Raw genomic sequence first — 26,076 nt, 5'->3', positions numbered from 1 at the left:
TTGTTTATTTATATTTGTAACAACTAACAGCATAAAACCTGAATATCTTGATTACATTAGACAACAAAACACTCCAATTTCACATGGGAAAAGCAGGAACAAAGATTATTGATTATTTGGCTTCAAACTATAAAATTGTCACTGATTTCTTTCTAGCTGATCAAATAAATCATTTAATGTACAATACATCTTTATTTGTATAGTGCCAATTCAAAACAAATGTTATCTCGAAACACTTTGCTAAAAGCAGGTAAAAGACCTTACTCTTTGTTATTCAATGTAGAACTATTAGTATTAAATGATTCATATATTGTTGAAAGTAATCTTGGTTGTGACCTTATTCTGTACAAGCTATTTAAGTGTATGCTACCTTTCAAGACCCTGCAATGTTTTTTCTTTTTTTACTACCAGCGCTGCCAAATTGTTGAATGCCAACAAAGTGTCTTTTTTAAAAAAAAGCTAGCTTGTCTGACACGTGCTATAGTGAAGCCTGTCAGTTGCTAAGCGTAGCTTCAGAGGGATCTGCGTGATCCTACATTTATTGAACAAGGTAAAGCAAGGACATTAATTCTCTCTATGAACACTTAATCTATTAGCGTGATATCTTTTCCCCCTCTGTCAGCACTGTGATGCTTGACTGGGTCCTTGCAAAGCCATTCAATTGTGGTGCCGTTCAAAACTGCTGATGAAGCACACTGCAGAATGAGTAAAGGTCCTCATGTCTTCTCTAGGAGCTTCTTTCCTCTTTCATGTAAGATTGAGACTCATCATTCGACAATGCTCTTATTAGTTTCTTTAGAAGTGACTGATTGGGAATCTACGCATTGCGCTTGATATCAAATATAATGTCAGTATGTCTTTACAGTTATCAACCTTGCTTTGTATTTCTCACTGTTTTCAACTTAATAGAATACGCACATACTAATCTGTTTTTCAATCTTGATTTTCATTTTTTGAAAAGTAAACCTATAGCTACTGCGATGAATGCTACTGCCATTTTGCAGTATGTTATACTATCTATAAAAAGTATACCTTTTCACTAGGGGATATTAAGAAAATTGATGGCCTGCCCTTGAGTATCTAAAAACAACCTCTTCTTCCTTCCTACTCCTTCCTTGTTAATGCTCCTCAGTGGAAACAAAGCCAGGAGGACATCTCCAGCTCGAATGTGCCTCACTGACCCAGTTTTTCAAGTAACTGAATTGCAAAGTGAGAATGCCTAAAGTCAGACTTGTTAGCGAGCTCGCTCTGATTCAAACCAGGGACTACCATGACAACCATATAGGAGGTACACTGTTACTGTGGGCCTGTGGCGCTGCAAAAGAAGGAAAAAGTGATGTAATTCTGGTAAGCTTGTTGCAGAATATCCTTTCAAAAATCATTCCCTGCACAACCTCAAGAAAATAAAGGAAGATACCAAACAACAAAAACATTGACACCACCACATAGCATATGAATGATGAATAAAACCTGTGTTTTACTTTTGGAAATCTCTCTGAACTTTCCAAGCTCAAACCAAAATATCCCACAAGAAATGTGGGATATTTTCAAACGTGTTCCCTGATGACATGTTTTTTTTTTTTATGGGAGACGGTATAACCTCAAAGCAACATTTATGACTATAGAAAATATGCTGTCTTCTACGCCTCTGAGTAAAAACAATGTACATGTTTTCTAAAAGATAATTACCCTAAACTTTTAATGAATGCACTTAAACTATCACTGGTGAAAGGAATATTAACAATATTGCGTCAACCACCACAAAAACAACGATCCACCACTTCTGGTTAGCATATTGTTAGATCGCAAAAAACAAACTAGCAAAGACCGTAAAAACCCAGCACTGTTAAACCAATGAAAGTAAGAAAATTATTTCAGGATTCCATAATTGTAATGAAAAACATTGGTAAGTCTTGTCAAACTACTGAGTTTCAAAGTTTGTCTTTAGCGCGGTTATAGTTGCTGTACCTCCAAATGTATGTCGGTATGTTAGCAACGTAATCAACAACGTTGTGAACTGAATGTTAAAGCTAGCTAACGTTAGTGGGTGACTGACGTTTTATAAGAAGCTGTAAGCTAACTGACTATAGTGACTAAGCAAAATACAAGTCTTAGTCTATGAAATAGTGACTATATAACATACGACAATTACTTAAAAATATTCCAAGAGTTATATAAAACTGTCCAGCCTAGTCAAACACAATTATGAATGTAATGTCAATTAATGTAAAACCCATAAAGCCATTATGGTTGGTGGCTTACTTTGGACTTGATTTTGGTCCTTGAACTTCAATTTGCCTTTGAAGTTTTTATCATCATAATTTGTCTCGTCCTAAAACTTTGTTACGTCCACCTCCTAGACGTCCACTATAAAGTGTATGGTGAAGCATTTCATCAGCACAGTAGATGGCAGTGAAGCACTTATTGATAGAGGTATTTCCTGAATCAATTCCCATCATTTTGTTTCACATGTGGCGTTTAAATTGAAATGTAGATTATTTGACTTATATGAAGTCAAAAACGTGGGCTTGAATGATGTTAATATGTTTGGTTCTGGGCATTTTAATTGATATTTCAGTCTTATATAATGACTGTAATCAGACAGCTTTTTTTTTTATCACTCTTCCCGTAGTTAGAAGCTTTTTCATTCTTCTATAAGAATTTCATTGTGCTGTACATCAGGTTTACAAGGTGTTAGCATTTTCATTGCAATGCCTGCTGCCACCATAGCCAGGCACAGCTGTCAACTTGCCAGAGTAAATTTAAAGATAGTGCTTCTAGTGTTAAAAACATGTTCACATCTAAAAGGGATTGCCACAGCCCCCCAAAAATAGTTAAATGCTTTATTGGGGCTATATCAAGGCTTATGATGTATTTGTGTGATTAGCACAGATTCTGATAAATTGATAATTCCAATAAATTGTAAATATGACCCTATTATTCACGAAAAGGATAAAAAATATAAATTTGCAGACATGGATGTAACATGCAATTGCCTTTAATTTCTTACATATTAACAGGGTTCTAATGGCGTGCCCTATAAAAAAAAAAAGACGCAAAGCAGCATAGGGCATAAATTAATTGACTGTTGACCTGTACTGATACATTATTCTTGATGTCTTTCTACAGAACTCCTCCATGAACCGCCTCAAGTGCACCCTCCCACTTCAACAAGAGCTCTTCCTGGTTGTTACCCTCTGCTTATTACCAAGGTAACTATGTACGCACTACCAGTGATTGTGAATGGTACATCACAACCTTTTTCTTGTGTAACAAGTAACGGCTGCACAAGGAAGGGATTTATTATGTCAGTAGAGCCTGGCTGTTAATATCATGAAGTGTAGACAGTATAATTGAAGCACTTTGACCTTAATGGTGTTAATATTATAGATAGTAGTATTCATTTCCCAGCTACCCCCTAAAGCAAGTTTGTTTCATGGTGATATTAAACAACACATACAAAAAAGGACAGAGATCTTCCATACTGGCATGCTCATAATAATTTAAAGTGACACTGACCTCTACTGGCCTTGAAGAGACATTACATTTACGTCTTTCTATTAAATGATGAATGGTTGGGCAGACAGAGTAATGGATAGGCAGAAAAACTCCTTTAAGTCTTTACAGGACATTTCTTAAAATACTTGTTATGATTAAGTCCTCAACATTTGTTTAAATCTGTAAATGTTTTTAATTATCTCGACTTGCATTCTCTCCTTTACACTTTAGGTATTTCTGCCAACAACCATGATAATGGTTTCCTTAAATATGCAGACTGCACAAGGGACAGAAATAATTAAAGGATGTAGCTGTCTGTTTCACTGGAATGATTACAGTACAAAAAACTTTTTTTTTAAGGTTGAGCTTGTGACTTATTAAGGTATCTTAATAAGGTATATAAAATATCATGAATTAGATTTTGGAGTGTCGTAAGATGAAATGTATTTAATATGTGAAGCCCTTTGGTGTACATGTCTATATTTCTGTTGATAATTTTGAGCTGATGACTCAAGCCCACAGATCATGTTCAGTCATCTTTATTGTCACAATTATCAGTCTGAAGAATAAGGACAACATGCAATACAGAAAGGTCACAGGGAAATTGAACAAATATATTGAGATGTGTTTCTGTTTGATTGACAAATGGTTGAACTTTGATGTTATTTCCACTGTACATGAAGGATATATGAAAACATACAATAGCTGATAATAAGTCCAAAGGTATATTGCTAACAGTGTTCTTGTTCTTAGTTGAGGTAAGGTAATGTTTAGTTCATCTGAACTACAAAAGAAAGAAGCAAGATTTAAACACTGCCATTAGCAATGATTGACAAATGCTATCAACATGTAGCTTATCACTGATTTCAAACATGTCACAAAAAGAAGATTGCTTTCCTCTTGATATTCTATATAACTATTATCACTCTCTATACTGGAAGGAAAGAAAGTTTAGAATCTATTTTTAAGTGTACAAGCAGTTAGAATTAATCCGTTAAACTTTGAAAGTACCGTACATTGTGTGAATATTTTTGTTATTGTAATCCATAAGCCAGGTTTACATGCACAAAAGAAGTTCAAATGTTTGCTTGATTCATCCACAGAGAAACAAACCAGGGGAAGGACGAACTTTGTCCTTTCACTTCTGTCCATTAAAAGGGGCGGCTGCCTTTCTGATTTTTCTTTTATCAAACAATCTTACAACAAGTTCCCTTTATGTTCCTTTTGGACATCCTGGAATATTTCCAAGTGGACGGATCAGTAACATCAATGCCACTTGTAGAAGTACTCAACACCAGTTCTTTACTGAGTGAAGGTTAGAAAAATCTCTTTCCATCCACTCTTCCATTCAAATAGCTATGTAAGTTAACAAGCTTGTTTGATGAAAGTCTTGCAGTAATCCTGCAGGGTTTTGCAAAGGCATGCGCTGGTGCCTTTGGGTCCTGATGTAAGTTAGATGAGGACATTTCTCCTGGAGGTACCATTGCTGCATTTATTGTAGCCACCTCAACTTATGTACACGAAGGAAGAGCATGTCTCCCACTCTATTTCACCTGAGTTGTTTGCTGCTCTGGCGCGGGCCCTGCAGGAAGAAAGCAACTGAGGTGGGACAGGCACTTGCTGTGTTGTGCTGAAATGAATGGCTAAGTCGGAAGTGGAGTGTTGCAATACGTTTGCTGCGGTACAGGAGGAAGACATTCATTTCACAGTTGCAGAGTGGAGTCAGTGCTGGTTTAAGCATCTCATACATTGACATACAGGCTGTGTATGCTCCTTATGTGTCCAGGCGGAGTTTTCTCTTGGCTTTGTGTGCATAAAAGAAGTACATTGTGTGCCCAGTGGTGATAAATAATACAGAAATTATAACTAGGATGCCAAAGTGCTGTGGCTGTGGAGCCGAGATCACCATGATGAAGTGAAGCAGGTCCATCAGGTAATTCATAGAGCTTTGCACTCCATTTACAACACCTCTCTCTGACTCACAGATGTTCTCCTGCAGAAGCTGGGTCACAGTCAGGTCGAAGGACCAGAGACCTAAAACATACATTTCATTGGGGTTAAAAAGTGAACGTCCAGTACACAAGCCACAAACCTCACATCTATTCAGCTCTGTCAGATAAAGTTGTACAGGCTGATGTTTAAATTTTTTTTTTACAAGTCAATGTAGGGACCAGATGCTGCACTTAACTAGTTCTATTTACTGATTTTGAACATAGCAAATTGACCCATTTAAGTGTGGATGCTGTTTAAATCTTTACATTTTTCACGGTTTTCTACTCACCAATGCGTGCTGTGATGACGCCCAAAAACAGCAGAATGATGGAGATGTATGATTCTGGTGCTGTGCCCGAGGGCACGTTGTCAAAAAGGACAGTGTTATTGGTCCAGTGGATTGAGGAGCGATCTGGTAGCAGTGGCTGATTACTGCCTCCCCGCAGGGGATATGTGTGTTTCTGCCTTTGACTTGCCATTCCTCCAAGCTCAGTAGAGGAGTTGGGGGTAATAGAAGGCACCAGCAAGTTAAGATCCATAGGGCTGCCTGGGGCAAACACAGAGCACACACACAGCAGCAAGCAGCCCAGGTGAAGGCAGCTAGAGATGATGCCTGTATTAACCAGGCCGTAGGTCTTCCTCAGCCTAGTGAACATCACAGTGCCCATCAGCCCAGTGATAGCTGAAACACCCATAAGCAGACTGAGGAGGGAGCCGCTTATTCCCTGAGTGTAGGCATAGCCAGTAGTGATGCAGTCAAATCCAAGGACTGTGGTGTAGAGAAAAGCCAGGCCCATTCCTGCAAGGAAGACAGGCTGACGGTAGTAGGCCCTCCAGCCGTCCTTACAGGTGCTTACCAGCCATCGAAACCTCCGGAAACACAGTGGCAGGTTTGTGATTTCTTTAAGGTTGAGGCTTGTGTTGCAGTTATCTTCTGTTAGAGGGTGAGGATGTGCTACATCACCTTCCTCTGATGAGAGAGAAGAAAGTCATCCATCACTATGGTTCATCAATTTTTCAAAGACCCAATCCACAAGTTGTGTTCTGGATCCTTTCTTCTTCATGTCCAGTTAGAATCCTATCATTGGTCAAATACAGACCATATACACTGATCTACATGCACTACAAATGGTATACAAACTAATTGGCAGCTAGATGCTTGTGCAATTGTGGATTGCATCTTCAAATAATGTAAACTTAAGAGAAGCTTGATCATTTTATACATATTATTTATTTGTTCCTTTAAATTTGAAGTCCACAATAGAAGAAAGCTGCAGGCTAAAGGAGCACTTTATAGATCACTGAATGCTTCCTCTCACAATTTGGAGCGCTGTCATTTTTTTAAGAAATTAAAACAAAAAGTTCAGATGTTGTCTCAAAGAAACATCTGAGAAATTAAAGTAATTTCCTTAAGCTACATAAAAAGCACACATCCCACTACATGGGGCTTCAGCATTTGTATTATTGTTCAAATTTAAGTTGATTCAACTTTAGCATCTTTATTTTTGCTGACCTTCTTCCAGAGAACCATGTGATATAATAGGTGAAACTTAAGAGGGAAGAAGGGGTTTAGTATATACTTCTTACTGGTTTAGGCCGGCCTTGTATAATCCCCTGCATTCAGTAGTTGATGTTTTTTATCAATCTACTGCCAATCACTAGCCAACATTGATTACATACAGTATTTAAGCTTAATAAAAAGTTTAACCTATTGTTATGTATTTTTTAATTATCTACATGTTTTGATGCTTACAGATCTGTATGCACCTAACAGGACATGTCAAAGCATTTAAATAGTAACATTTAATAAAACAGGGGAAGTTGTTCAGATTACAAAATAAATAAAACATAGATGAGTTCATACCTTGTGACGTCCTCCTCTCCATCCTCTGCAGATACGCCTGAGCCTGATCCTCATCCTCATCCTCATCCTCTACTGGTGGTTTGATTGAAAGAGCAGGGACGATGCGGTACACCCGGGACAAGAAGAAGAACTCCACGATAAGAGACACAAGGTTCCAGCCCAGGATGAAGCCACAGCCAACTACATTGGAGGCCAGGGTCATGACCTGTCCCACTGCTAGTGGGGCCAGGATGTTAGTCACCTGATCTATCCGCCTCATGGTCGCATTCATTCCTTTTGTTAGGATCAGAGACACAGAGGTTAATGGGCTTCTACTAGAGGAACCTCAACAAGAGCAGAAGCGGACGACTGCCTGATATTCTCTGAAAGTCAAGTATTTACCATGCACAAGAAGCAACGCAACTCATGAGAAAAACATGGACTACAAACCAATATGTGCAATGTGTGCAACATGTGATGCATGTGCATTAACAATAAGTGAATCCCCTCACCAGCTAGGTGACCTCTGTTGTAGCCTGTGATAACAACAATCCAGTCCCTCTGAATGGCAATGGTCAATGCTGTGCTTGCAAGGTTTGCCACATCTGCCAGGACGATCACCACCGTATAACAAACCACCTTGTGTAAGTTTTGCGATGCAACATGTTACTACGACAGCACAGAGTTGCCACAAACTCAAAAGCAGAGACAACAGGGACACAAAACAGAGGGAACAACAGCGGCAATAACTCTTCTGTGTAATCATGGTGAGTATTCAGTTTGCAGATATGAAAAGTATTTATTCAAATATGTAGTGTCTACTCACAGTAAGCCATCCATCCCAGATCTGTTCAATCCTTTGCTTATATAAAAACACCAACATGAGCACAATGCTACATATTGTTACTGAGATGTTCTGAATGAAGAGGGATGCATGTGCAACTAAAAAAGGAGCAAGAAAAACAGTTTTAGACTCTTATAACATAGATGATATATTCTATAAAAAAAGAGATTCCAACCTTTACAGATGTGTGTCAGTGTCTGTTAATCTTGTGCTTTGAATCTAGCCGGTTCTGAGTCTAGCTTTTAAACCAAGACTGATTTACACTTCTGACAGCAACGGAATGCAATTTACCACCTACAGGGTTGGTAAATCAACAGACTTCTGGGCCCAAGGTTGAGATTTACTTATCAATTTCCCTCTTCTATGATTAACTGCATGCTACATTTTCTAAGGGGTCTGATGTTATCGTGCATACCTTTATTCCTAGGATTACGATCAACCCAGTCTCCAATCAAAGCTCCAAGTAGGAGCACTGACCCAGCCACTACCAATCCAAACACAGCAGTCAACAGCAGGTTACGGCCGTACAGCTCAATCAGGAACACAGAGATTGCAAAGTGCCACATACGGTCACCCTGTTTAAAAAAAATTACATAAAATAAAAGCTTGATATTATGCATTGTTTTTGCGAGATTCGGTCACACAGTTCACAGTAGTTTACCTCGCAGTTATACAGTATATGTTTCAAACCCTCATCTATTTCTTCAGGAAATGATCCTTACCCACATTGACAAAGCTCCACTGACATAGATGAGAAACTTGGGACCCTTGAGGTAGATAAGAGCTAAACCTTAAGGGGAAATGTACGTATAAAGATCAAATAAGCACACATTATGAACACAGAATGCTGCAGACACATTACACACATTCCAGAGTGACTCCATGTTCAGTTTACCTGGTATACTCGTGGATTGTTTAACTCTTGCATCCTTGATTTCTCCAGACTCAAACTCGACCACAACCCCGCCACACTGGGAGGCATCTGCTCGCTGGGACATTGCCTAGCATAGGATCATAGGTAAGAACTGTTGCACTTGTCACGCTCTTGTACCACAGTTGATAGTACAGTGTGTCTTTGCTGTAGGCTACAACATCACGAAGATGTTTGGAAAGACACAGAAAAATAGAAGATGTAAAAGTAATGGCTCCTGAGGGGTAATATTTAAAAATAAAAACCAATAAGCATTAAAAATAATCAGATTCCAACAGCAATTTACTGACAGCAGTAGTGAAAATAGCATTAGCCTGACACAGAGCATAGCTCTAACATGCAGCCTTAAACTGTCAATAATTACAGTGTTCTCAAGTCAATGGAGGGTCAATCATCACCTTTTTTTAGATGTAACAATTAATCCTTGCTGTTGCTCCTCGATGATGTATCTTGTGCCATATATCCTACATTAGGATGCTAGTCTTTCCTGAGAGCTGGAATTCAAGCTGTAGTAGTTTGAAAGGCTTAATAACATAACAGTGTACAAGTGCACCATTGAATGAAAGTGCCAGAAAAGCAGAACGGGCAGAGGGACAACAAAGGCAGCCAGCATATTCCACAGCACGTGACACAGGGAGGACAATATCAGCGTCCACCCACACCACATAAAGCACAACAGTCTAACTCCACTTGTGCGCATGGCCACAGAGGCTCATGCATGCAACAGTCAAGCTCGTACTACTCACATACACCCACATGCACTGTTGACATGCAAAAAAAGTTACACAGAGGACACATCATGCAACACCACATCACTCCTCAAACATGCAGGCAAGAGGGTAGAAAGCAGAAAAAATCTGTTCAACATGTAACTAGAGCTGTGTTTGGAGATTTGTTTTAAAGGTGATGCATAAGTTTAAAAATGACAACATACATGTTATTGGAACACACAATCGGCAATGCTACTGGATCATGTGGCATCACTAGCTCAGACTTTTACTAAAAATTCTAATTCTAATTATTTCATTTAATTTATTTAAATGGCCTTATCACAAACCTATGTTACTGTTTGGGTTAAAAAATCAAGACAAGATAAAAAATGAAGAAACTCTTTGCCTCAAGTGTACATTTAATATCTTACATTTTTTCTTAATGAATGAATGAATAAATAGTACCAGTGTGTATATATATATAAAAAAAAGCAAAGGTGGTGGATTAAGAAAAGCTACCGTGGTTATCTGATAAAGGTCATAGGTTGGTCAGATCTTCATGAATTGTGAATAAACCACACACTACTTGATTTGGGTTTAAAATGAGATGAGCTGGATTAAAACAAATTATGGTCTGCAGTATATACATAATAAAAAGTCAATCTTGACTTTAAGTGTCACTCTGGACTCAAAATTCAGGTTCTTTATTGAAAGCTTTTGTCTTTTTGTGACCTTTCAATCAACTCTAAAGCCCCATCCAAAACTGACCTCATAGCTCTCTAGACTACATCGCCAGACTTCCCTACATGTGGTATCCACCATGTGGTCCTGATGAGAAAATGTGACACATTACAAATCAAAGACATGTTTTGCTTTGTGAACAAGGTATTTTTGTGCAAACACATGGATGTCAATAATGACTGCAATGACTCAACAGTGTATGCTTAGGAACACCATGAATGAAAATGAAGACAGAATTCAGCACTGCCACAAGTTTCATTTATATACTTTGCATTAAAGGTTTGAATTCATGAAGCTTTTGTGTATGTAAAGATACACAGTGCCTAGAAAAGTACGTTCTAGAAGATGTGAATTTATGATCAATACAAGAGGCTGCACTGATTGGGCCAGCAGTGCAAACTTTAACGTGCAAGTGCAGCAAGCAGCGCACAATTGTAAAATACTAAATTTAAAGCTCTTTTGGCTTCAATTTTTGGCAAGAAATTTACAAACAAGTGAATCAATTTGTGAAATAAATCAATGAGGGCAACAGAAAACACACATCAACACAGGAAATGAACTGTTGTCTTCCTTTAATCGAATATAACACAAACCTCATTTCCACTTCTTGGACTCCGTATCCAGTTGTCAATCTCAGGGATATTGTACTGCATTTATTTGATCTGGCTAGTAGGGTTTGCATTTCCTCACCAATACAAATACAATTGTGCAAATTGGGACAAAATGAAAGTGTTTGAAATGATACTGAAGTTACATCTGCTACTGGGGAAAATCAAAGCCATTGACATCAATTTGAATAATCTTACTGTCGGCCTCGTGTCAAAATGAAACTGCATAATACAATGTCATTAAGTGACAAAATATCTCCCATGCACTTCTGTGTGTTCTGACCACTGATCAGATAAAACAGCTGCTCTTCTTTTTCATTTACAATTCTTCCAGACAGAATTAGCATATATGTTATTGTTGTGTCTGTTCAGGATATGGTTCTTGAGGAAGCCTGCTTTAATGTGATGATGCGATGCAAGTGGCCTTGATACAAAAGGAAGGACAGAGATAAAAGATAACACACAGATAACGTAACCCCTTCATGATAATGCAAAACATCAGCAAGGGGAAAGTGCACCTGTAGGAGTATTTGAGTGGAAAGTCAATGTTGTTTTTCTTATTATAATAAAAAGTGAAAAATTAATAAAGAATTTTTGCTTTATTCCTTAGATGTATATTTTCCTGATGCTCTCAAAGAGTGCTGTGATGTGCAGAGGCACAGACCTGAGGTAGCTGAAGGAAATCTCCTGTCAGAAGTTTTCTGAAAGCCCAAACTGAAGACAGGGGAAGATGGTTAAGGAGGTACGGCAAAGTAATGTGTGAAAAAAACGGAATAGAGGAATCGTTAGATTTCTGATTTAATTTCAAGCTTGAATTATCAAGATGCTGAATTAATACAAAACTCTACATGTACAATGTAAGACATTTGAAGACCACCTACGGTATGTCTACAATTTATTTTTATCGTTGCAATTTTTCATGATTTGTAAATACTGAAAGATTTCACAGGTAATCGTAATATAACAGGTTTCTATCAAATTTCATCACTTTCCTCTAGACTTACAGGAAAGTGCTTATGTGTCTGCGGTTTTGTAATAATATAACACAATACAAAGTTGTCTTGTTGTTATTGAAAAGCCAGTAATTGCAAACAATATATGAAGTCATTTGATGTTTTATTTTCATGTAAATGTTTCCTTAAGAATCCAGGTTGGTACCATGTGCAGGTCTAGAAGAGGAGTAAGGGCTCCTTGAGAGATTTCCAAATATTTAGGGCAGGCCTCGTTCACGGGATGCTCTATGTGAAGCATTACATCATACACATCCACCTCAAAAGTATTGATAGGGAAGTGTAAATCTAAATGATCTAAATACATCTGGGTACATTTGTGTATGATACTACACTCTACATTAAAGCAATATGCCCTTAAATCCACTTATTATTGACTCACTCTATGATGTAATAAAACTATTACACAATAAGGAGAAAAATATTTAAGCTTTTACGTTTTGGACTCAGCATCTTGTTACATTATTGACCAGTTATTACATTTCGGGTTTTATTACATTTTTTTTTTACAACATTTCTGGTCGTTGTTACATTTTGGGCTCTTACAAGGCACAATCCATAGCTATCACCTCGGTTCCCCATAGTGTCATTTTTAGATTGCGTAGCATAAGTGAAAAACGTGTTCATGAGTTCTGCCTTTACAGAAGTGATTGTTATTCTACCCTTTTGTAAACAAGGAGCTTCCAAAGCTGTTGCATTTAACTATTTTATTCTTACAAATAACCAGGATTAAAGTCTAGCAACTTGAATAGATTTACAGTTAAAAGCCTTTATTCGCGTCTCATAGGCTGATACTGTCAGACATGGTTTTTACTCACATATTGCAAAATTAAGAAACAATTTCAAATTCATACACCGTTTCATAACATTTTATGTGAATGTGCCATTTGTTTGCAATTTACTGCTATCTGAACCAAAAGATACGATTAAATGAAAAAAACCAAAAACATTTGTAGCATTTCATCAAACATGTAAGATTCCATCAATAGTTTAAAAGCCAAGAAGAACAAGCAGATGTTAAAGTACAAGCAAGAAGTGTTTGGACCCTCTGCTCTCAATGTCTGGGGTTATTTTCAGTGTTTGAGTTTTATTTCATGTTCATTCACACAGCCTATTTGAAAAGATTATCCATATCATAATTCATTATGGGGATGTTCTTTCCTCTCCTTTGGTTTAATATTTAACATGAGTGTGTGTATTTATATTGTTCTTATGTACCGATAAGTATTACCAGTAGTAGTCTAGCTAAATGGGCAGTATTTCTGTGGAAGTGGACTTTGATAGGAGTGGAACAATTACAAAAGGATGACAGCGAAGGTCATGTCAACTGCATATCATATAAATACAGAATACTTTCAGTCTCATGCATCAGTCTCCTCTTAGGTGAATGAAAAACACAGAATGGATTCATTAAGCACACAGTATTGAAAAGTAGGCATATGCAGAAAGAAAGGAATTAACCGTTAAAAAATGCAGCTGCTATAATCTATATATAATCCATTTCCCAAATGTACCAAACTGTTAACACAACAGTGACCCCAGCTGGACAGATGGGGGTATTTCACTGAATGGCTCTAGTCAGCTTCCTCCAAGACCAGCACCACCTGCTAGTTTAAAAATCTAACTGGATAATAATGTGTTAGACAATAACTACCATATCACACCTTCCTCTGCTGAAAAACCACCCTGTGACAGAAATCTACTATGGGATATACTAAGAGCTTAAGTTTACATGATTTGCATTTTTTAAATTTCTTTGTAAAAGATATACCAAAACCAAAGTGTTTGCAATAAAGCCATGTCAGTGAAGTCCAACATCATAATATGAATTAAGGTGTCTAGTTCTTCCTGAATTTCCACCTGCCCATTGTAAGACCCAATACAGAGTGTCCTTCAAATACTGAGCTGAATAAATACTGATGTAAAGCACATGGCAACAGCCCTTTAAGCTTCAGTTCAGAAAAAGACAGAAGGGATACAAATAAGGCTAAGCCATCATAATTCATTAAAGGTTTTTTAAAAAAAGGAAACAGATTGTAAGGAAGCAAAAAGCAAGACTAAATTATTTAAATTGATAAAACAAAGAGAGAAAACCAGGACTTCCACTTCTAGGCGGGGGATTTGGTGATCTCATTGTCCATTTGAATGTTGTCAGAGAGATGTGACTTCTTCTTCATCTTTGATGTTAGACATTTCCATAGAGCAATGATAGGAACAGCAAGACTGGGTAGTCCTGCCAACACAAAGATGATCACATAGATCCACACTGGATATGGCTTTTCTTCCAGTGCAGGGAATTTATCCTGAAAACATAGATGACAGGGAGATATTTTTTTTTGTATATGAAATATATATACAATATGTATGAAACATGTGTTTTAAAAACAACTATATCCATAAGTATTGAAAGTAAATTTCATTTTTACCGATTCAAGATCCCAGGCCTTGTAAGAAATCTTTTCAGTAACTTTAGTCACAAAGTAAAACACCATGATGGAAAACATAATGAGCGGGCTGATGACTCTCCACGATGCCTGCCAGAAGAAGTTGGGTTTGTGTCCAATCATGAACTTAATATCATCATTGAACCTAAGAAAACAGGGACACACATCCTGCAATGATTAAGAGTGAGCAGACAAGATAACAGCAATAAAAAGCCTTGCTTAATTAAAGTGACCCAATGCTTTTGATACCATGATATAAGGTTTATATAACGTTTGTTAATTGGTTAAACTCATATTCTTATTTTTTATTGAGTGCATGAAATACCGGGCTTAAATAGTGCATTTTTTAAATAAACTAAGTATATGTTATTATTGTACAGTTTTCTTAGAGCTGTTTTTACACAGCAGCAAAAAAACACTAGACATTAAAAGTTTAGAACAGCATCAACACACATTTATCAAGAAATATGCAAGTACATGTAGAATAAACAAGTAAAAAACATTTAAATCACCTGTCTATTCCATATATGTAAACCACTGAGAACATCTCGCAGAATGCAACAACCAGTAGAGGTATAGACCCTCCGTAGGTGTCAAAGAGTGAAAGCCAATAGTTTCCAGATCCTTGGACAAATATCAGACCCACCAGACAGCACAGCCCACAAGTTACACCTGAAGGAGAGCAAATAATTGATCAAATCTCCTGAAAAACCATGAGTATGTAAAATGAGATAGATGTGGGACCTACCAGTGACAACCTCTTTCGACCAGGACTTAGGGAAAACTTTGAGGTCTTGCAGTGGCACCAGCACTCCCTCAATGTTCCCAAACATAGAGGATAGGCCGAGACAGAAGAGCATTATGAAGAAAAGAACGGCCCACACAGGTGAAACTGGCATTTTGGTTATAGCCTCAGTAAACACAATGAAGGCTAACCCGGTTCCTTCAACTCCCTATAGGCCCAAGCACAGCATGTTGTCAAAGCAAAGCATGGCAGGGATCATTTGAAAATGTTTTATTTTCCTTTCATATGCTGCTGTGCTGGTGCATTTGAAACAGCCCTGCTAACATCTTACCTCACTGAGAAAAGTATCTAAGTTGCAGGTCTTTAAATCCAGCCCTTGAATAACCACTGGGAATGTTTCATTAAGATGTCCAAATACTTGATCGTAGTTACTGTCTGTGATGTCACCCTCAGGTACATCAAAAGCATTCAGTAATGCTATAATATTCCTGAAACACAGATTTGTCTCGTTAGAACATTTTCACATTTGCATGCATTGCTAAAAAAGAGGATGTTTTAATACATTGTAAAATTTGACAGAGAAGGCATAATTTACCCAGAGACACAATTGTCAAATCTCTCCGTTGCTCTGAAGCCGATAATGGTGTAGATGACAGTGGCAGCAAAGACGGAGGTGAAACCATTGATGATGGAGATAATCACTGCATCCTGTTCACAGTTGTTACTGAAGGAAAAAAAACAACTTTACAGCATGTTATTCATTAGATATCTTTCAATGCTGTAGGTTAAAAGAAAAATGAATAAAACTTACTGCACTGAGTTATAACTGGAGAAGGAAATAAGACCACCAAAAGCCAGAGAGAAGGAATAGAAAACCTGAGCTCCTGCATCAAGCCATGTTGTTGGCTTTGCCAGCTCTGCTAACTGTAAAAATTATGAAGTTGACAAAAAAAACAACCCAATCATTGAAAGGGCTATTTCCTCCAACTTATAATTAAGTTTGGGCTCTATTAAATGTTTGTATCTTAGTTACTTGAAAGTGCTACTTACATCTGGTGTGAAGAGAAACTTTAAGCCATTCAAAGAGCCCTTCAGGGTCAATCCTCTGATCAGAAATATTGTCAGTACCACATATGGAAGGGTTGAAGTCACATACACAGCCTAGGGGGGGAAATTAAGTATTCACATAAATGTTATTTAGCTGAGTTTAGAACTTCTCCATCACTGTAGTATGTAACGTGTTGTACCTTTCCAGTGGTCTCAATACCACGAATGATGCAGACATAGAGCACAGACCATGCACAAATATGACAAGCCAGTATCCACCACTGCAGACCACCATCCTCTTCAATTGTTGGAGTTGAGTTTAGGGTCTCCCTGTACCAGAAATAATCTACAGGGGAGCTCCTTTCACACTCTGAAATAAAGCCTGAGAGAATGATCAACAATGGGTGTCACCTAAATCAAGAGTATCTAACTTCCGATCACAATCGCAAAGAACATTACCAGATGTACAGTATAACCTACCTGTTAGATTGGCATTCATGGGGCATTGACTGAAAGGCAGAGGGTCTTGAAATGAATTGAAGAAATACCACAAAATCCAGGCAATGATGGTGTTGTAGTAGAGACTGATCGTCAGAGAGACGCACATTGATGCAATACCTGCCAAGAGTTTTCTGATAAGGCATCTTTTCCATAAGTTGTTAAAAAGCAATTTGAAAAATGTTTTCTTACCAATGCCAGTCAAATAAGGATGAACTGAACTCCACACTCCCAAACTGCCTTTTCTTAAACGTTGACCAATGGCAAACTCAAGGTACAAGAGTGGGATCCCTTCAAGGACCAGCAGGATTAGAAATGGTATCATGAATGCACCTAGAAGACAAACAAAATACAATTATATAGTTTCATGATGATTATTAATCTTAAAAATCCTAACTTGGATTGAAATCACCAAAAAATAAATATAAGCATTGAGTATAAACTTTTCCAAAGAAGAACAACAGAAACCATTAATACTTGTTAAGCATCTTGATGTTAATCATTTGGGATATACACGTGAGCTCTGCTGAGATGATGAAAGAACTTAGTTTGATTATGCAATATACAAGCAGTTTAAACCTTTGCACTGAGCTCTTTACGAGAATTTTATGTGAAAGGATATATAAATATTTCTTATCCAACCGGATCAATCATGAGGTATCTTTGAGCCTACACTGCTGATAACAATTCAAGCTTCTTCCTCTGTCATATGGTATCATATTATGTGATCATACCAGAAAAGCAATTTGAATTTGATTCAATTCAAAGTAATTTGTCCCAATGACAAAAATTGAGTCATAGAGTTTTGACAACAAACCATAACAACCTATTTATTTAAACTGAAAAAAAAAACAAAGTAAAGACATTGTAAAGCTAACTCATAAAAAACTAAGCTCAAAACAACACAGACACACATGCTTTTTTCTTTCCTTCTTTCTTTCTTACAGGCAATTTAAAATGCTTTCTTGAAGACAGTGTTGTTGCCAGCAAATAAATAAATAAAGCTCGCTGCATACAAAATGATAAAAGAAAAAAAAAAGACAATTGGTATTAACTATTAAACTGTATCTATTAATAACACAGAATAATTCCAATAAACCATGAAAGCATCACTTGCCTCCTCCATGACTCTGACACAGATAGGGGAAACGCCAAACATTCCCAAGACCCACACAAAACCCCACACATGTCAACATGTACTGGGTTTTGTTGTCCCATTTGGGTCTGTCTCCAGCCTCTTCCTTCTCCAGCATGTCCAGCTGCTCATGGGTCAATATTCTGTCTTCCAGGCCTGGATTGGGTAGTTTTAACTTCATGATGTGTGAAACACTGTAGTATTGCAGTGATACAGTAAGAGCACTCTGCAGAGCTACAATGTAAATTGTGGCTCACAACGTGAGATCCCTTTATGTACTGGACCTCTGTAATAGATTGACTAGGCATAGGCGTTGAGTATCAGCAAGTGGTGTCTAGCTTTTGAAGCTTGGATGGGCAAGAACATACATGACAGTTAACTAGTAACTCATCTGATCTTTATCTGATGAGGAAGAGTTGGCGCTCAGAGGTAACTTATTTTGATATAATGACAAAATATACAGTCCATTAGATTGATGAAGCCTACATTTGAATATTCCCCAGTTGGTATTCCCACTTACTGGCCGCGTTTGAGCTTTTCCATGTTTTATCATGTTGTCGTAAACATGTAAGCAACTATAGTTATTTTTTGTTCAGTCAGTCAGTTATTAATTTTGCTCCACCAACACAACTTGTTCTGCAACTGACGGTGAATGGACCATGTAGTCTAACCATACTAACATTTTCCTGCACACCTGCTTTTTGTTGTATTTTTACTTGAACCTAGACCAGCTACAGTAGCCTACTTCGACATTTGTAGCCCACTTTGTGTGTTTGGTTCCCTCTGTAGTGTGACCAGTGAAATAACACTGTCCTGAGTTGCTCGGATGTCGTGAGTGACTTATCTTGGTCACGTGACTCTGATTTAGGGTATTAAGCTCACCTCAGGCAGAGGGACATGCTACATAAAAGTCTCAGTATTATTGTTCTTAATATCAGTGTTTATGCAAATCATCCTGTCCAATCATGTTTCTTGGTCGGATATAGCCTAAATGTTGTATTTCGTAGGTGTTTTATTGACTGATTATTAGCTGCTTAGGCTATACACTGCGTTGTATAGCTGAGTCACTGCCAGCCTCACAAGTACTCCACGTCTTGTGCACATTTCATCGCCGCCGCTAGAGGCCGCCATTGCGCCTGTGCTATGAGCTCTGTCGTCCGGCTGAGGTCTGGCTGCCGTGTCCCCTGGCAGAGTTTATGCTGGAGGAGGGAGCCGCTTCCCATCGCTCTCACAGACCAGGCGCCTAAAGTGTAGCAGTCCCGTCCGCAGTCTGCCTCAGCACATCATACGCTCGCAATGCCCTTGGATACTACCGCCATGCTCAACCCCGCACCGCTCTGACCCTCTAAACCAGGTGCTCTGGATCTTTACGCCACTGTCCCGAGTCATCTGCGCTGCGTGAAGCCGATGGAGAAGCTCCAAGGATAACAAGAGGGTGCAGGATTGCTACTGCAGAAGACCTGCCGGTAGTTCGCTGCCCCGTGGAGGGGGGTGGGCGGGTGGGGGGGCAGCAGCCTGTCTGTCAGAGGCTGTGGTGTCGCATCCACTATTTTCATTTCCTCAAATCGCCTTGCATGGATACATCATGGCTACGTTTATATACAGAGTTCAGTTCTTAGATGATACTGATCCTTTTAACAGCACCAATTTCCCCGAGCCCACCAGACCACCTCTTTACACGTTCAGGGAAGATATTCCTCTGATTAATCAGATTGCTGGAGTCCATAGGCTGCTAAAAGCCCCACAAAAGGTATGGAAATACTTTCTAAATCTCTTCATTAAAGTTGTGTTCATGTTGCTTTAAATAGGCTAGGCTTGGTGAAAAGTTAACCCCAGCAAAATGCTAAAATAATAACTAGCTTGGACGTGTTGATGGGGTTACTTCCAAACAAATCTTAATGGACCATTTACTGAGTCAGTGACTTGAACCAGTTTGGTGATGGGGGATGCTGCTGGAGGAGCACCAACATAGCAGAGATTAATTGAATTGCATTGCTCAACATGCCTTTGTCTGATATTAATGAATATTTGGTTGATTTAGGTGATGCTAAAGTGGACAACAGAGGATATTTTGCTGAGTGCAGGGATGACTCTGTTAATGTTTACCTTACCCACAACAAAACTTCCCTTCAGTTCAGCTGCTTCTATCAGTATACATTGGCAAGACACAAATTGATAAAGACACAAATGTTTTATCTACTAACTTGAATTTAAAGTATCTGTTTCGGTTTACTTTAGAAACAGATTTTCCAGATTATTCTCCTCTAAGGAGCTATAAATAGTGTATAGTCTACTTTCCTTTTGTGGTATGAATGGGCAAGCTTTTATCCATCAAGTCAATAGGAAACCACTTGTGCTAATGTCACCACACAGCCTCTATTAGTAGGTGGAGTCAAATGTCCAGTTGGTCAGCTGTTGAGGAACAGAAGAGGGTAAGTCCCTTCTCTGACTGATCTGATCCAGACAATCTAAACTCTTAAAGCAATTTTGAAATAATGATACAAACTTAATAATTCCCCCCCCCCCCCCCCCCCCCCCCACCATTTTTTGTTTGAAAACTTACTTTAAAAAAATATATAATAATCTTATTCCTTACAAAAATACAAAAAAATAAATGGTACATATTAATTTGGTTGCAAAAACTGGATTTCCCAAAATCCACCAATGCACTGCTAGTTATTAGCTGCTAACAATGACTGGTTCCTCCTTGGATTGGTTTGTAATGGCTTTAGCTTCACAAAGAAAAACTGTGCTGAACTGAACCCGAGTTTGATGTGCCTCTGAAGGATATCTCCCATTAAATTCCAGTTTCTGCCTTCTGATTACACCTTGACTCAAACCAATTTAAAAAAAAATGACAGTGACCCTCATCTACTGACCCTCAAATCTAAACGCAGTTGAGGCATAGCATCTTAGGTTGAGTCTTACACTGAGCAATCAGGCTGGTTGGGTAGTGGAGTAAATAGAAAGTTAATTATGGTTTTTCTTCATTCTGTCACATCAATGGTTCTCCATCTTGTTTGAGTAGAGTTGGTGAGATAAGTCATGGAAGCTTCAGGATGCTGTGGATCACCACAAGTCTGGCTCTCATTCTGAAGCCCACTCAGTCCAACCAGAAGGATGGGAACACTTTTTTTCCCTGTTCAGAGAGGAGAGGGAAGCAGGCAGAATTAAAAACACAAACAAAGAGCTGATGTACTTTGCACAGTCGACTGGTCCCAGTTTAGCAGGAGGCCAGCTGGACCGCAAACTAGACATAGAGGGAGTACCAGCTGTAGGTTCTGCAGTGCCTGGTTTGTTAGATTTGGTCACATGGGTACTGGTGGTTAACCCTAAGTAAGGAGCAGCCCTTGTGCTTTACATGAAAAAAAAAATTGTCAGGTTGATGACAACTCTTTGTCAACACATTTGAGCTATTAGTTTTCTGATTCACACCCTCAGTAGTTTGACAAAGTGACCTTGGTGTGACCCTGGAGATACCTTTGATGACAAACCTGTTGTCTTTGAGCTTTGTCTGTCTTCATGATGCAGGCAACTCTGGTATAAATAGCACCCTGCCGACACATGGTGCCAAGGGACTCAAAACAGCTAGCATATGCTGTCTCTGGGCTGCTCCAGTCAGTTTCACCCTCACAGTCTCAAGAGGTGTGTGTAGTTCTTGTTCATACTTCACTGTTCACTTCACTGCTGTAGAGAACCAAACATTAATAAGGACGCAGTAATTTGCCAGTTTAAAACACAAGAAGCAATCTTTAACTGTTTTTGTATTTGATGGCACTGCTTTTAAATCACAGAGGCTTTGTCAGAATAACAGAAACACTATGAAACCCCTTTGCCAGAAAATGTTGTCATGCACTTTGTAATCCATTCTGTTATTACAGTATCCCTGTTGAATATTTTGAATAATTTCCAATAAAGTCACAGTCATTAAATCAATAATATATTTAGCTGTAAGATCTCATCAATAAACAGGCGTTTCTCATGGCTATAGATAGAAAGCTTCTGAAGTCATCATCACCTGACTCAGGATTGTGATTTTCTCATAAAACGGTGCATTGTCCTTTTCAGATGGGGAAGTGCACATGCTGTTTAAAGTATCCTGGGGTTATTCCATTTCTGCAGTTGATGTCACACACAAATCAATAGTGCTTCACATGCTTTCTTTTCCATCAATGTTTTGTAGGTTTTGGCCTGGTGGCCTTGAAGCCTGGCATGAAATTCCAGTACAGACTTTAAGGGAGGGAAAATGTGGCTAAGTCTTGGAGAATGGACTCTCACTTCACCAATTTCAATTTTTCGGCCGGTTGTTTTCCTGCATTTTTTCCCCCAAAGAAATTACAGAGTCCTATAATGAGAAGTTATGCTAAATGCTGAAAAATACAGGTTCGTACTTCTTGCCTGTCAGAACTCCTTTGAATTCTTTTACACATTGTTATGCAGGGTTGAGGTTTTGCTGGTCTCTGCATTTTGGAGCGTTGTCTGTCTCTGCACAGGGCTCTTTTTTCAGAAGAATGCAGCATCTGTAGAGGTAGACTCATCCTCTGCATGCTTGACAGAAATGTGAGATTACTATTGTGGTTTTTCTCTCATACATCAAGTGTGTTGTAAAATGTTTTAAATCACTTTCCCTCAGAGATAGACCACTAATACTGTTCTCACCTTTATCAAAGAATTTGAACCTTTAAAGTGGCTAACAGTAATTCCTCTTGTTTGATTAAGTAGGTGTAGAATGGTGCAGTTAATTGTAAAAATGTGTAAGGTTGGCTAACAACAGGGTAAGCATCTGGGTTACACTACGGATAGACATTATTGTTATTGTAAGGCTATTGAGTTTCAAATATGTAACTTTCACACAGTATATATGCTTTCTCTTTCCAGATGTCTTTCCCTTTTTGGAGGGGAGGAAGTTTGAAGAAGTTTGGAGTGAGATAGCAGGTTTAATTGGAAACTGCATGGTGTTTATTTTAAGTTCTTTCTGCCTTTACTGCCTCTGGTCAGTGGACCACAGAATGATGGTTGAAGGGAGAGGCCAGACCTCAGTGTGTGAGCAGAGTGCTTGTGGTTACATCTCTGGCTTGGCCATTCGCAGGGCCACTGTGGGTTCAAGTCCTGGGTGGGGGACATTATAAGAAGCCCCTGCTACTATTGATCTGGTGGAACTCTTCCTGGATTAAGGGCCATTTAGGTTTATGAGCCTGCCAAGGTTATACACCTGAAGACTTGTGAGGAGTAATCCAGGTTCTTGAAGTTGGCTCTTACTATAAATGGATGTTTGGATTTATGGTTGAGTGGATAGACATACAGATGGAAAATAATTTATGACAAACTTTTGTTGTTCACTTTGCTTTTGCCTTTTCATTTTGTTTTTGCTTTTTGTGAGTGAAAGTGCATTTTTTTGTTTTTCCACAGTTAGTTAATTACTAGTTACTATTTTAGTTGTGATACCAAAAGTTACGCTGAAAGAAACCTAACATTTTCTGTGTTTTTATCAAATCCACAAACCTTGTCAGAACCCAAGTAAAAAAAATACACCTGTAAAATGATTTTCTTTTAAAGATTATAACGTGTACAAACCTAAGGACTGGACTGTAATGATAAACCTGAACTTTATTTGTCAAAGGACGGAATTTACACCCAGTTCTAGGAAGCTTCTGTGATTTAAGTGGTTTATTTTATCTCAACAACAACAAAACCGAAAGTCAAACAAACTGAACATTTTAAATGAAAAAGTTAAGCAGATTTAAATTAAATTAGTTCCAGATGGTTACATCGGCAATAAATCACTGGCAGTTGTGATAAACAAGATGTATCACTTTTTTTTAATGATACACATTTTATTGAGTTTTTCAATATCAAGTAAATGCAGGCATATTGGTGACATCCATTTTAGTACCGGTACTTGTATATAGGGTTAAAGAACAAAAAACAACAGTTATTGTGACAGTCCGACAAAATAAGACTCAGAAAGGAAAATCAATAGCAATCAACAGAAACTAAAGAAACAACTACAGTGCACACAGTGCTCGGCGATGACAGACATAAAGACAGGGCATAAAGTACAGTGGGCTGATTCCTGAGGGCGTCGGCACCCATCACGGATAAGATTCCCCAAGCCTCTCTTGCTCCCCCACCACAGTCTGCACCATTGATTCTAGAGAGGTAACGAGATGTATTACTTTAACACCAAAGGTGTGACCAAGTGAAATCAGTTCAAAAGCAAGAATGTGAAAAATCTCTTTCATTAATGAACAAACAAAATCAATGGCCTTTTTTTTAAGAACAACCATATCCAGTCAGTCAGTTGAGTAAGTTTCCCTTTGCTTGGTTCAGTGTGTCATAGATATAGTAGGGCCCAGCCACTGGTCAGGGTGTGTGATTTAGGTTGTCTTCTCCTTCATGCTTCATTTCATATTGCTGTCACACCCATTATTTTAAAAGGCATGTCAGAGCATAGGCAGAAAAATACTTTGCCTAACTTTGGCCCTTATGCCTGGAATTTTGGTAATCTGGAGAAGCACTTGTTTCCCTTGTCTGCCTTTGTACAGTATAACTTTGTTTATTTATTTTCTGTCAACCTGGCTCCGTTCTTTTGTACAATCTCTCCGTCTGTCTCTATCTCTGAAACTGATAGACAAACACAAAAACAACCATTTAGCTCAAATTAATCTCTCCCATAAACAATTAGATTTACTGCACATGTAACTTTACTTTTATATGTTTAAAGCATTGGCCTTGTGCTTTTTAATTGTCTCATGTTCCCCCAAAAAGATGTTCAGCCTCATAAAATCTACATCTGTAATGTTACCAATAATCTTTTGGTTTGCCATGAAGCATTGAGAAAAGAACAAGACAACTCAAAGTCAGCGAGAGAGAGAGAGAGTTGGAGAAAGAGTTATCTTTTCAAACCACATGTTTTGTTTTATTTCTTAAATATGACACAGTTGTCTAGTGCTGGGGTAAAGTAATACAAACAGAGTGGCCCAACAGATCAAACCAGCAGACCCATAATGTCTTTCCCAGCCTTATGCTTTCACGTTCAATTAAATTACTGTCATATAAGGGGGGAATCAGATCAGGCATAAGATCCTGCAATAACTGGTCTAATTCTAAAAACACATGGTTTCTCATGCAACATACATGTTGACACTTGTTATAGTCTTTCACAGGAAGAATGTTGCAGGCTGCTTTTTTGTAATGTATCCATAATGATTTAATGAAGTGTATCATATGATTCTAGACAAAGCCTTCAATGTAGACTGACAACCTGGGAAGATAATAATACAGGGTTCAATATGTTGTTGCTTTAGACACTCTGGATGTTGAAGGAGCAGAGCAATGCCACCATCTCCACCTTCATTCGCCCCTCCGTTATGGTATTTGTTTTCCTGTCTGCTTCACTGTTGGAGCCGCTGTCCTGCGGAGCTGACAGATGCCGAATATAAATAGGTTAATATCTCCAATTTGGAGGTCAACCACACAAGTGAACAGACTCATTCCTCAGCTCCTTGACCACAGCCAGCTGATGACAAGCGTTCAAGACCAGACAAATCATGCCCTCCTCTGCGAAATCATCTTGTCTGATGATAGTTTATCAGACAGTGAGAGCAGAGAGATAAGAGGCACCAGACTCCCAAACTATTTCAAATGGCTTTTCATCAACCTTGCCCTGCTTGTCATTGTAGAGCGCCGACAGGAGCTGATAAAATAACTTTCTCTGGTCTACTGCAGACAAGACATCAGCCTCTCAAACTCTTTGCAATCGTCCCCAAAACAGAGCAAAGTTGTTTTATAGTAAATAAGATTCATTATGTATGAGCACTGTCATTTTTGGCAACCAAAGTTAGGATTTAAAGAATAAAAGTCTGACCCCGTCAGGATTGATATGCATGTTCTCATGACCTTGTTCAGCTGATTTGTGGATCTGATCAGACTGGAGCAGTTTTTAAAACAACAGGCTTTTCAAAGTAAAGGGACTACAAACAGCTCCCACTTACTTTTTGTTTCACTTTCTTCGTGTGCACTTTAAGGGA

At 38.4% G+C, this 26,076-nt stretch overlaps 3 protein-coding genes across 4 annotated transcripts in view; 1 reads left to right on the top strand and 2 right to left on the bottom strand.

Annotated features, from left to right (window-relative positions):
• Window positions 1–4,028: 4,028 nt before the first annotated feature.
• On the bottom strand, window positions 4,029–9,175 carry si:ch211-254p10.2 (solute carrier family 40 member 1). Its single transcript, XM_061050765.1, has 8 exons — window positions 9,073–9,175; window positions 8,900–8,967; window positions 8,593–8,752; window positions 8,160–8,275; window positions 7,846–7,972; window positions 7,355–7,627; window positions 5,780–6,460; window positions 4,029–5,532 (listed from the first exon to the last, which is right to left on the bottom strand). The coding sequence occupies exons 1-8, from the start codon at window positions 9,173–9,175 to the stop codon at window positions 5,273–5,275; spliced, it is 1,788 nt and encodes a 595-aa protein (XP_060906748.1). The 3' UTR covers window positions 4,029–5,272.
• A 4,069-nt stretch (window positions 9,176–13,244) lies between these two features.
• slc6a19b (solute carrier family 6 member 19b) lies at window positions 13,245–18,349 on the bottom strand. Its single transcript, XM_061050760.1, has 12 exons — window positions 18,029–18,349; window positions 17,104–17,244; window positions 16,894–17,031; window positions 16,614–16,795; window positions 16,417–16,527; window positions 16,178–16,290; window positions 15,962–16,090; window positions 15,698–15,854; window positions 15,370–15,574; window positions 15,134–15,293; window positions 14,604–14,766; window positions 13,245–14,480 (listed from the first exon to the last, which is right to left on the bottom strand). The coding sequence occupies exons 1-12, from the start codon at window positions 18,225–18,227 to the stop codon at window positions 14,286–14,288; spliced, it is 1,893 nt and encodes a 630-aa protein (XP_060906743.1). The 5' UTR covers window positions 18,228–18,349; the 3' UTR covers window positions 13,245–14,285.
• Window positions 18,350–19,550: 1,201 nt separating this feature from the next.
• The window catches only part of fhod3b (formin homology 2 domain containing 3b), an 86,764-nt gene continuing 80,238 nt past the window's right edge, over window positions 19,551–26,076 (top strand). For both annotated transcript variants that reach the window (XM_061050757.1, XM_061050756.1), the window contains exon 1: window positions 19,551–19,796. In XM_061050757.1, coding sequence (XP_060906740.1) covers window positions 19,632–19,796 — 165 coding nt within the window. In that variant the 5' untranslated portion in view covers window positions 19,551–19,631. The remainder of the gene's footprint in view (window positions 19,797–26,076) is intronic.

Source organism: Labrus mixtus, chromosome 11 (assembly GCF_963584025.1).
Source record: "Labrus mixtus chromosome 11, fLabMix1.1, whole genome shotgun sequence".
NCBI lineage: Eukaryota > Metazoa > Chordata > Actinopteri > Labriformes > Labridae > Labrus > Labrus mixtus.
Note: the sequence above shows the minus strand (reverse complement) of the source record. Positions and strands in the feature narration are given on the sequence as shown.

Bases quoted from the DNA above. Each gene is read 5' to 3' on its own strand.
- slc6a19b (XM_061050760.1), bottom strand. From the start codon at position 18,227: ATGAAGTTAAAACTACCCAATCCAGGCCTGGAAGACAGAATATTGACC. The intron at 16,796-16,893 runs GTAGGTTATACT...TCATTCTCTCAG, and splicing joins CATGAATGCCAATCTAACAG to GCTTTATTTCAGAGTGTGAA. The intron at 16,291-16,416 runs GTAAGTAGCACT...TAATTTTTACAG, and splicing joins AGTTTCTCTTCACACCAGAT to TTAGCAGAGCTGGCAAAGCC.
- si:ch211-254p10.2 (XM_061050765.1), bottom strand. From the start codon at position 9,175: ATGTCCCAGCGAGCAGATGCCTCCCAGTGTGGCGGGGTTGTGGTCGAG. The intron at 8,753-8,899 runs GTAAGGATCATT...TTTTTTAAACAG, and splicing joins GTGGAGCTTTGTCAATGTGG to GGTGACCGTATGTGGCACTT. The intron at 5,533-5,779 runs GTGAGTAGAAAA...TGTATGTTTTAG, and splicing joins CGTCATCACAGCACGCATTG to GTCTCTGGTCCTTCGACCTG.